The sequence below is a fragment of the Erinaceus europaeus genome, chromosome 23 (genome assembly GCF_950295315.1).
Source record: "Erinaceus europaeus chromosome 23, mEriEur2.1, whole genome shotgun sequence".
NCBI classification, from domain to species: Eukaryota; Metazoa; Chordata; class Mammalia; order Eulipotyphla; family Erinaceidae; genus Erinaceus; species Erinaceus europaeus.
Window position 1 is genome coordinate 11,474,129 of NC_080184.1, and position 11,395 is coordinate 11,485,523.

The 11,395-nt window shown below is 46.4% G+C and overlaps 2 protein-coding genes and 1 non-coding gene across 3 annotated transcripts in view; 1 reads left to right on the forward strand and 2 right to left on the reverse strand.

Moving 5' to 3' along the window:
* LOC132535528 (zinc finger protein 678-like) overlaps window positions 1–11,395 on the forward strand; it is a 307,284-nt gene that overhangs the window by 233,001 nt on the left and 62,888 nt on the right. The gene's annotated exons all lie outside the window — the stretch shown is intronic.
* Window positions 9,351–9,466, reverse strand: LOC132535681 (U5 spliceosomal RNA). Its single transcript, XR_009547396.1, has one exon. It is a non-coding gene; the product is annotated as a U5 spliceosomal RNA (small nuclear RNA).
* Window positions 9,480–10,982, reverse strand: FBXL12 (F-box and leucine rich repeat protein 12). The gene is made up of 2 exons (XM_060181696.1): window positions 9,916–10,982; window positions 9,480–9,878 (listed from the first exon to the last, which is right to left on the reverse strand). The coding sequence occupies exon 1, from the start codon at window positions 10,959–10,961 to the stop codon at window positions 10,137–10,139; it is 825 nt and encodes a 274-aa protein (XP_060037679.1). The 5' UTR covers window positions 10,962–10,982; the 3' UTR covers window positions 9,480–9,878; window positions 9,916–10,136.

Consider the following 11,395-nt stretch of genomic DNA (forward strand, 5'->3'; position numbering starts at 1 on the left):
TTCATAGCAGCACAATTCATAATAGCTAAAACCTGGAAGGAACCCAGGTACCCAACAACAGATGAGTGGCTGAGAAAGCTGTGGTATATATACACAATGGAATACTATGCAGCTATTAAGAACAATGATCCCACCTTCTCTGACCCATCTTGGACACAGCTAGAAGGAATTATGTTAAGTCAGCTAAGTCAGAAAGATAAAGATGAGTATGGGATGATCCCACTCGTCAACAGAAGTTGAGAAAGAAGAACATAAAAGGAATCTAAAAGGATCTGATGAAATCGAGAGCAGGGCACCAATGTAAAAACCCTGTGGTGAAGGGGAGGGTGGCCATTAGGCTTCCCGGCACGGTGGGGGGGGTGGGTGTTGGGGATGGGACACAGTCTTTTGGTGGTAGGAGTGGTGTTTATGTACAATCCTATTAAAGTGTAAACATATAAACCACTACTTAATTAATATGAGAGGCGAAAAACTGATGATATGTCTAGAACTCCTTAAAACACAGACTGAGTCTTTTTAATACATAGACTGTCTTTGATATGTTGTCTCTCCCAAAAGCCTAGATCAGGGGAACAGAAGCAACTGGTAGCACAGCTATATACAAGATGCTGGGTATTATACCCCAAACCTTATCAAAGGGACTTTCCAAAGTTAACCCTATCACCAAATAATGTGACGATAACAATAACTATCCATTGTCTTCTTGAACCCTAAGACAACAGGAACCTCACGTTTCCACTATAGAGCCTATATTTCCCTCAATCCTGGAAACTTAGGGTGGGGTCCACTTTTCTGCATGCTGTTCTCAATTCAAATCAAATAATATTGCATCCGCAGATCGCAACCTAATCAACGCAACGAGTGCCACCCCAACATGCTTCACTTCAGACTGTAACCAGAGACTTCAGGTGTGGAATGACAACCCTTCAGGTTCATCACTCGGGTGAGACCTTTCCTTTCATAGTATTCTCTAATTCCATTCCAGGTGTTCCACTCCCCAATAAAGTCCCCAAACCTAGATATAGTCCAGGTCCCCTGAGATAGAGCATAGGTTCACCCGTGCCCATAAACTAGGGAAAAATATATACCTGAAAGCAGAAGTACACAAGAGCATGCAGGGAATACCCCCCCAACATTTCATCTGCACTATTCCAGTCTTTAGGTCCATGATTGTTCAACAATTTGTTTGGCTTTGTATGTTAACTCTCTTTTCAGCCACCAGGTTCCGGATGCCAACAAGATGCTGACCAGATTTCCCTAGACAGACGACCCCATCAATGTGTCCTGGAGCTCCGCTTCCCCAGAGACCCACCCTACTAGGGAAAGAGAGAGGCCAGCTGGGAGTATGGATCGACCAGTCAACGCCCATGTTCAGCGGGGAAGCAATTACAGAAGCCAGATCTTCCACCTTCTGCAACCCACAACGACCCTGGATCCCAGAGAGATAGAGAATGAGAAAGCTATCAGGGGAGGGGATGGGATATGGAGATCGGGTTATGGGAATTTTGAAGAATTGTACCCTTCTTATTCTATGGTTTTGTTAATGTCTCCTTTCTTAAATAAAAAAAGAAGAAGAAGAGGAATTAGTTGCTGCTATACTGAGCTTGATGCTGCTGTGCACAGTTGAGGAGGAAAGAGAGACACACGCAGCCCTACTTCACCACTCAAGAAACTTGCGTCCTACAGATAAGAAAACAGGAACTTGATCCCGGGCCTTTGCACACAGCAATGTGCGCCACCACCTGGTCATTATACACAGATTTCTTCCTGATACTGAAACAAAACTCCAATAAGGTTGATAGTCATCACAGTGTGAGTCTCAAGTTTGAACATGCTCACTTGAGAGGACTTCCCATGAAAAAGTTGGGGAAATAGGGTTTAGAATGATCCAGAAAGCTCTCTTCCAGGTCTCTCTCTCTCTTTTTTTTTTTTTCCTGCTCTGCTCCCCACGACCCACCACGTAGTTTGCCCCCTGAACTTAAACACATATACCCAAGCAAGGTCACCAATCATGAATTCCAATTTGACTTCCCTGGGCAGGTGACCTCACCAATGTGTCCTGGAACCTCACCTCCCCAGAGCCCTGCCCCAGTAGAGAAAGACAGAAACAGGCTGGGTCGGGGAATGGATCCACCTGCCAATGGCCAAGTCCAGCGGAGAAATAATTACAGAAGCCAGAAGTCCCACCTTTTGAACACTCCCTCCCGCCCAATAAATTTTTTGGTCCATACTCCCAAAAGTGGAGAAATGATGGGGGCGGTGGGGGGGAGATGACCAGAGGGCTCGGAACTCCAACTCCAACAAGACCCAGAGAGAAGAGGAAAAAAGGGCATTTGAAAGTAGTAATAGGTTTAGTAGATGTGAATTAAAAGAGATGAGACCATGGGGGGAAAAAAATGGAAAAGGGGGCCAGGTAGTGGCGCACCTGGTTAAGCACACACACACATATTACAGTGCATAAGGACCCAAGTTGAAGCCCTCAGTCCTGCCTGTAGGGGGAAAGCTTCACAAACGGTGAAGCGGGGCTACAGGTGTGTCTCTCTGCCTCTTTCCCTCTCTGCATCTCCCCCATTCCTCTCAATTTCTCCCTGTCTCTATCCAATAATAAATAAAAAAAGGGGCAACGTGGTGGCGCACCTAGTTGAGTACACACGTTACAGTGCAGACGGACCAAGGTTCAAGCTCCCTGGTCCCCACCTGCAGAGGGAAATCTTTGTGAGTGCTGAAGCAGGGCTGCAGGTGTCTCTCTGTCTTTCTCCTTCTCTGTCTCCTCCTCCTCTCAATTTCTGGCTGTCTCTATCAAATAAATAAAAATAATTTTAAAATTATTCAGCGGGGAAGCAATTACAGAAGCCAGACCTTCCACTTTCTGCAATCCACAACGACCCTGGGTCCATACTCCCAGAGGGATAGAGAATCTGGTCCCCTACGCCTACACTGAACTTCTCTGTTCCAGTCTCTTGGAAACAGAGTTGGCAGTCAGCTGAGGTAAAGAACAAACACCTCATCACAGACCCCTGCAAGCGTCAACCCGGCTTTGACCTAGCACATTATTCTTTTTCTAGCGTTTGCCCTTCTTCTGTAGCCAGTCAACAGCGTCAGGTTGAGCCTGATGTAAAGTTTCGAGACCTCCTTTGAATCTGGAGAGGTGGCAGTCGTTGACTATGTGGGTCATAGTCTGTCTGCAGCCGCAGGGGCAGTTCGGGTCGTCTCTGGCTCCCCAGCGATGGCACATAGAGGCGCACCGGCCATGGCGGACCAGATTGGGTGACGAGACGTCAAGCGTTGGACAGGGTGGGCGAAGATATCCGCGTATATTGGCAGGTCCGGTCGAGCGTAGACGTGGGAAATGAACTTAGAGGATGCCGCATCCCGACGAATATCTGGCCGGGCGATGTTGCTAAGAACTGGCAGCCATGGAACCGGGGTGGAACGGATGGTTCCAGAAATGATCCTCATGGAGTAATATAATTTGGAATCGACCAAGTGGACATGGGGGCTACGGAACCATCCTGGGGCACAGTATTCTGCAGTGGAATAGCATAATGCCAGAGAGGATGATCGCAGTGTGGAAGTGCCCGCGCCCCATGAGGAGCTGGCCAGTCTTGCAATGATGTGATTCCTCGCGCCCACCTTTGCTGCAGTTTTTCTGAGATGTTCGTGAAATGACAGGGTGCGATCGAGAGTAACGCCAAGATAGACCGGCTGGGCTTCATGCTGGATTCTCGTATCGCCAAGCTGCACATTAAGCTCACGCGAGGCCGAGGCATGGTGTAGATGGAAAACAGATGATACCGTTTTTGCAGTGCTAGGGATTAGTCGCCATTTTTTACAGTACTCAGATATCAGAGACATGTCTTTCATGAGTATTTCCTCGAGGATCTAAACTACAGACACCCAAGGGCGGTCTATGCTCCCCAGCCACCTGCAGCGAAGCTGGGTCCACCCCCATCCTCCTAATCCCCCAACCCCTGTGTCCTGGATCTGGTTGAACAGATGTTACCATAACTAAAGGACCCTTGGTTCAGGCTCGCATCCCCCACCTGCAGGGGGAAAGCTTCAGGAGTGGTGAAGCAGGGCTGCAGGTATCTCTCTGTCTCTCCCTGTATATCTCCTCCTGCCCTCTCGATTTCTGTCTCTATCCAATAAATGAATAAATAAAATATTTTTAAATGATTCTTTAAAAAAAATATATAAGAGGTGGTCCAGGAGGTGGTGCAGTGGATAAAGTATTGGCCTCTCAAGCAGGAGGTGTCATGTTCAATCCCTGGCAGCACATGTACCAGAGTGATGGCTGGTTCTTTCTCTCTCTCTCTCTCCTCCTATCTTTCTCATTAATAAATAAATAAAAATATTTTTAAAAAATAATAAGAGGACAAAGGAGAGTTTTTAATCGTTCTACAAACACAACTCTCCTGCCTGAGGCTCTGAAGTCCCAGGTTAGTCTTTCCCAACATCAGAAGCCAGAGCTGAGCAGGGCTCTGGTAAAGGATAATTAAAGAAATAAAAGTGGGGACAGGCAAGGCAGTGACAGACCTAGTTGAACGCACACATATTACAGTGCACAAGGACCCAGGTTTGAGCCCCCTGGCCCCACATGCAGGGGAAAAGCTTTGCGAGTGGTGAAGCAAGGCTGCAGGTGTCTCTCTATCATCCCCTACCCTCTCTATTTCTAGCTGTCTCTAATCAATAAAGATAATAAAAATTTTTTAAAGAAAGGAAGGGGGGAGTCGGGCAGTAGCACAGAGGTTTAAAAAGTCCTTCCAAAGCACAAAGACTTGTGCAAGGATCCAGGTTCGAGCCCCCAGCTCCCCACCTTCAGGGGAGTCGCTTCACAGGCTGTGAAGCAGGTGTCTCTCCCCTTCTGTGTCTTCCCCTCCTCTCTATTTCTCTCTGTCCTATCCAACAATGACGACATCAATAACAACAACAATGAAACAACAAGGGCAACTAAAGGGAATAAATAAATAAATAGATAAAAATAATAAGAAAGAAAAAGCATTGAATTCTCGGGCATGAGGTCCTGAGTTCGATCACTGGCAGCACGTGTACCAGAGTGATGTCTGGTTATTTTTCTCTGTTGTGCCTTCTTCATGAATAAATAAATTCTTTAAAGAAAAAATATTTATTAACAATAAATAAAAGTGGGTGGAGCGAGATAGATAATGGTTCTGCAAAGAGACTCTCATGCCTGAGGCTCCAAGGTCCCAGGTTCAATCCCCTACACCACCATAAATCAGAGCTGAGTCGTGCTCTGGTCAAAATAAACAAACAAATAAATAAACAAATATGGCAGGCGCGGAAGAGAGCATAACAGCTGTACAAACAGCTCTGGTAAAAATAAACAAACAGGGAGTCTAGCGGTAGCCCAGCGGGTTAAGCACAGGTGGTGCTAAGCGCAATGACCAGCGTAAGGATCCCGGTTCGAGCCCCCAGCTCCCCACCTGCAGGGGAGTCACTTCACAGGCAGTGAAGCAGGTCTGCAGGTGTCTGTCTTTCTCGCCTCCTCTCTGTCTTCCCCACCTCTCTTCATTTCTCTCTTTCCTGTCTAACAACAACAACATCAATAACAACTACAATAACTGTAACAACAATGAAAAACAACAAAGGCAACAAAAGGGAAAAATAAATAAATGTTAAAAATTTTAATTAAAAAATTAAAAGTTTTTTTAAAAATAATAATAAATAAATAAAGATCACAGGCAGGAGGGAGATCATAACAGCTATTCAAAGAGACTCCCATGCCTGAGGCTCTCCAAGGTCCCAGGTTAAATACCACTACCATAAATTGAGTTGACAGGGTTCTAGTTAAAGGGGGGGGGAGGAGGAAGGATAGGGGCAGGGGTAGATAGCACAGTGGTTATGCAAAGAGACTGTCATGCCTGAGGCTTCAAAGTCCCAGGTTCAATCCCCTGCACCAACATAAACCGGAGCTGAACAATGGTCTGGTGTTAGAAATTTAAAAAAAAAATTTTTAAGGTGGGGGTAGATAGCACAATGGCTATGCAAACTAGTGCATGAGGCGGGGAGGTGTGATGCTCAGAAGCAACGTTCATCTTTTTTTAATCTACCATCTGCTTCTTTCAGATGCTCCCTGACTCAAAGGGCAGGAAAAGTTGTTGCGGTTTGAACCTTAAACCACCAGCCAGCTGGGGGCGGGCCCCACCACCCCTTAGACCTCACTTCCCACTTCTTTATTTATTTATAAGGCTGGTGAAGTTGTGGTAGCTTCTCATGGTGCATCCCGTGAGTACCCATTCATTGGGGAAACTGATGATCCTTCCTAGCCGACTGAATCCACATGGATCCCAGTCACTTTCAAAGCCAGCAACAAGCAGCTCCTGACAGCTTTCAACCTGATGCTGTTGACTGGCTATGGAAGAAGGGCAAACGCTAGAAGAAGAATGACTTTTTAAAATTTTTAATTTATTTTTTTGTTGCCCTTGTTTCATTGTTGTAGTTATTGTTGTCATTGTTGGATAGGACAGAGAGAAATGGAGAGAGGAGGGGAAGACAGAGAGGGGGAGAGAAAGACAGACACCTGCAGACCTGCTTCACCGCCTGTGAAGCGACTCCCCTGCAGGTGGGGATCCGGGGGACTCGAACCGGGATCCTTGCACCGGTCCTTGTGCTTTGCGCCACCTGTGCTCAACCTGCTGCAATACTCCGTATTATTATTTTTTTGTACTAATAACTCAGTATTATTATTTTTTTGTACTAATAACTATTCATCTTGATTGTTGGTTGAAGGTTGAATAACATGAAAATATGGCAGGCTTTTTTTTTTTTGCCTCCAGGGTTATTGCTGGGGCTCGTTGCCTGCACTACAAATCCACTGCTCTTGGAAGCCATTTTCCCCCCACTTTTGTAGCCCTTGTTTATCGTTATTGTGGTTATTATTATGAATTATTATTATTAGTGATGTCGTCGTTGTTGGTTAGGACAGAGAAAAATGGAGAGGGAAGGGGAAGACAGAGAAGGGGTAAGACAGACACCTGCAGACCTGCTTCACTACCTGTGAAGACACCTCCCTGCAGGTGGGGAGCTGCGGACTCGAACGGGGATCCTTGAGCCAGTCCCCGTGCTTTGTACCCCCTGCACTTAACCTGCTGCCCTACCGCCCACTCCCTTTAAATATATTTTTAAATACTTCTTTATGAATGAGAAAGGAGAGAGAAAGTACCAGGCATCACTCTGGTCCATGTGCTGCTGGGGATGGAACTCAGGACCTTGTGTTTGAGAGTCCAGTGCTTTATCTACTACACCACCTCCTGGGCCACATTTTTTTTTTACCAGAGCACTATTCAACTCTGCTGTCTGGTGGGTCTGGTGGTGCAGGGGAGTCAACCTGGGGGAATATATTTTTCTTATAAGTAATAGTGTTGAAATTTACATCTAGGGAGGGTGTAGATAGCATATTGGTTATGCAAACAGATTCTCATGCCGGAAGTTCCATCAAGTCCCAGGTTCAATGCTGCCACACTACCATAAACCAGAGCTGAGCAGTGCTCTGGTTAAAAAAGTAAGAAAAAAAGAAAGAAAAAAGAAATTCACATCTAGAACCTATGCCAATTTAGAAATGAACAAAGTGATCTATTATTTTGGGGGGCATTCTTTTTTTTTAATTTATTTCTTATTATTGGGGAATTAATGTTTTACATTCAACAGTAATTATTTTTTAATTTATTATCATTATTTTTATTTTTTAACAGAGCACTGGTCAGCTCTGGCTTATGGTGGTGCAGGGGGATTGAACCTGGGACTTTGGAGCCTCAGGCATGAGAGTCTCTTTGCATAACCATTATGCTATCTACCCCCACCCTAGATCTAGTATTTTTCAAGTCCAGAATAAACTTCAAACAGTCCCTCCAAGAATCCTATAGTGTTGAATACCAGAAAATGACCAATACTAATTTTGTTTTTTTTTTTATTTTTTTATTATCTTTATTTATTTATTGGATAGAGACAGCCAAACATTGAGAAGGAACGAGGTGGTAGAGATGGGAGAGAGACAGAGAGACACCTGCAGCACTGCTTCACCACTTGTGAAGCTTTCTCCTTGCAGGTGGGAAAAAGGCTCGAACCTGGGTCCTTACTATTGTGACATGTGTGCTGAATGGGGTGCACCACTACCTAATCCTAATTTTGTTGTTTGTAGTATTTGCTGGTGTTTTGAAGAACTATTATTACAAGGTTCTGTCTCCCTGTCCCACAGACTAATCACAGCAGGTCAGATAAAGAGAGTGTACCACATGAGTCAGAGGTCATCATAATTTCTGTGACCATATTCTTCTCTAGAGAGGAACTAGAGATGATTTGAAAATATGCAGGTTTCAGAAACAGAAGGATGAATATGGGATGATCTCATTCTCAGGCAGAAGTTGAAAAACAAGATCAGAAATGAAAACACAAGTAGAACCTGAACTGGAATTGGCGTATAGCATCAAAGTAAAAGACTCTGGGGTGGGTGGGTGGGTGGGGAGAATACAGGTCCATGAAGGTCCATAAATGACATAGTGGGGGTTGTATTGTTAAATGGGAAACTAGGGAATGTTATGCATGTACAAACTATTGTATTTACTGTTGAATGTAAAACATTAATTCCCCAATAAAAAAATAAATTTAAAAAAAAAAAAAAAAGAAAGAAAATATGCAGGTTAATGTCACAACTGCTCAGTATCTTGGCAATTTCTTAAAAAAAAAAAAAAAGTGGGAGTCTGTCAGTAGCACAGCAGGTTAAGCGCATGTAGCGCAAAACTCAAAGACCAACATAAGAATCCTGGTTCGAGCCCCTGGCTCCCCACCTGCAGGGGAGTCGCTTCACAGGCGGTGAAGCAGGTCTGCAGGTGTCTGTCTTTCTCTCCACTTCTGTCTTCCCCTCCTCTCTCCATTTCTCTCTGTCCTGTCCAACGACAAAGAGACATCAACAACAACCATAATAACCACAACAAGGCTACAGCAACAAAGGCAACAAAAGGGGGACAAAAATGGCCTCCAGGAGTTGTGGATTCATGGTGCAGGCACCGAGCCCAGCAATAACCCTGGAGTCAAAAAAAAAAAAGGGGGGGGGTAGGTGGAGAGAGAACCAGTGTATTTATTTATTTTTTGTAATTTTTAAATCTTTATTTATTTATTGGATAGAGACAGCCAGAAATTGAGAGGGAAAGGGGAAGGAGATAGAGACCTGCAGCCCTGCTTCACCATTCGCAAAGCTTTCCCCTTGCAGGTGGGGACCGGGAGCTTGAACTCGGATCCTTTCTTCTTGAAAGTGGGGAAATAAAAAATAGACTCAGAGTTCAAGTTGGTAGTCATCCAGCCCACAGTATGTACTTTTCTTAACCATGGTATGTACCCCTGCTAAGACAGGGGCTCAAAAAATTGAGACAAAACTCAGAATTATTCCTCTCCACGGAAATCTTTAGTAAAAGGCGAAAGATTTATGCGATCTGAAGAGAAACCAGAGTATCGAACCAGTGTATTTATTAATAAATTTTATTCACAAAGAATAATAAAAATGGTACAACAAAACACTGGGCTTAAACAAATCACAAATACAACTTTGAACCAGTTCAGAAGATCCTTGAACATCCAGTAACCAGTTTCCTCTAATAACCCCACCCCAGCCCCACCCCCAGGCCCTGGGAAGGGTGGAGGAGAGGCCTGCAAGCCCCACCAAAGGGGGGGGAAAAATAAAAAGCATCAAACCCACCCTCTCCCTAAGGCACATCTTTGTTGAACTCACATTCAGAGCTGGATCTTTTTTTTTTTTTAAGTTTATAATTTTACTTGAATAAAAAGGCCAAAAGAGAACAGCTCAGCTCTGGCTGAATGGTGGTGCTGGGGATAGAACCAGGGACCCCAGAGCCTCAAGAGAACAGCTCAGCTCTGGCTGAATGGTGGTGCTGGGGATAGAACCATTAATGTTTTGTTTTTTTTTAACCTCTCTCAGCACAACCTATCACACTTAAGGCTTCAGTTATATAAATGTATATAACCATGAGGTAGACAGCTAAGACTTCTAACATGCCCTTCTCGTTTGTGGAATTGTAGGCATGTCACTGAAATGCAGTTGGGTGAGGGCCTGAGGGGCACGGGATTCCCCAGCCCTTCCTCGGGGGGTGCAAGTGGGCAGCGACTTACATCCACCAGTCCCTGGACTCGGGGTTGTAGGCCCTGACAGACACCTGGCAGTGAGGTAGCCCCTTCTGCAGGATGTCCTTGGCCTCCTGGTTCTGCTCCCAGTCCAGCCCACAGATCTCCAGGGTCTTGAGCGTGGGCACCTTCTGGCAGGCATTCAGGAGTTCTCCTGGGCTGGGCAGGTTTTCTGCGATGGGAGGCCCTAGGAAGCAGAGATGCTCCAGGTAGGCCATGGCGGACAGGTACACCAGACCGGCCGTCGAGAGGTCCCGGACGCTCAGATGCAAGACCCGCAGATCGGGCAGGCATTCCCGCACCACCCGGAGCACCGCGTCGGCGGTCAGGGTGCAGTCTCGCACCTCGAGGTGCTGCAGGTGGCCCAGGGGGCGCAGGCCCTGGCTCAGGCCCGTCTCGGTGACTCGGTAGGTGCCCCCCAGGACCAGGGTGCGCAGGGCCTGGAAGTGAGCCAGGCCGACCAGGTGCTCGTCGCCGAAGGAGGGTACCCGATGGAGCACCAGACGTTGCAGGCGTTGCAGCAGGGGGCTGTCGCTCTTGTGGCTCAGCCAGGACCCCGGGATCTCACAGCTGTGCAGCTCCAGGACGCGCAGGGAGGCGGGCAGGCAGGGCAGGGGCACGCTGCGGAGGTCGGCCACGTGCAGGTACAGGCGTGTCAGGTTAGGGCACTTGAGGCCCAGGGCTTGCACCAGGGTGGTGGACAGCTGGGGGGCCTTGGAGCCTGAGAACAGGTAGCCCCCCAGGCGCAAGGACTGCAGGCGGGAAGCCAGGTAGCGATGCAAGAGATGCCACATAATCTTTGGACGCATCTGTAACAAAACAAAACAAAACAAAACTTTTTTAAAAAGTGGTCCCGCAGGTGGCTCAGTGGATAAAGCATCGGACTCTCAAGCAGGAGGTCCCAAGTTTGATCCCTGGCAGCACATGGACCAGAGTGATGGCTGGTTCTTTCATTCTCTCCTCCTTTATCTTTCTCATGAATAAATCAAATATTAAATACTAATTATTATAAAGGGGGGAAGGGGTCCTGCTAGTCTGGGAAATGCCAGACCCTTTTAGTTATTTTTTTTTTTCTTATTTAAAAGTGTTTTTTGGGAGTCGGGCAGTAGCACAGCGGGTTAAACGCAGGTGGCGCTAAGCACAAGGACCAGTGTAAGGATCCTGGTTCGAGCCCCCGGCTCCCCACCTGCAGGGGAGTCGCTTCACAAGCGGTGAAGCAGGTCTGCAGGTGTCTGTCTTTCTC

What these genes read in the sequence shown, in the direction of transcription:
- FBXL12 (XM_060181696.1), bottom strand. Translation starts at nt 10,961, where the DNA reads ATGCGTCCAAAGATTATGTGGCATCTCTTGCATCGCTACCTGGCTTCC.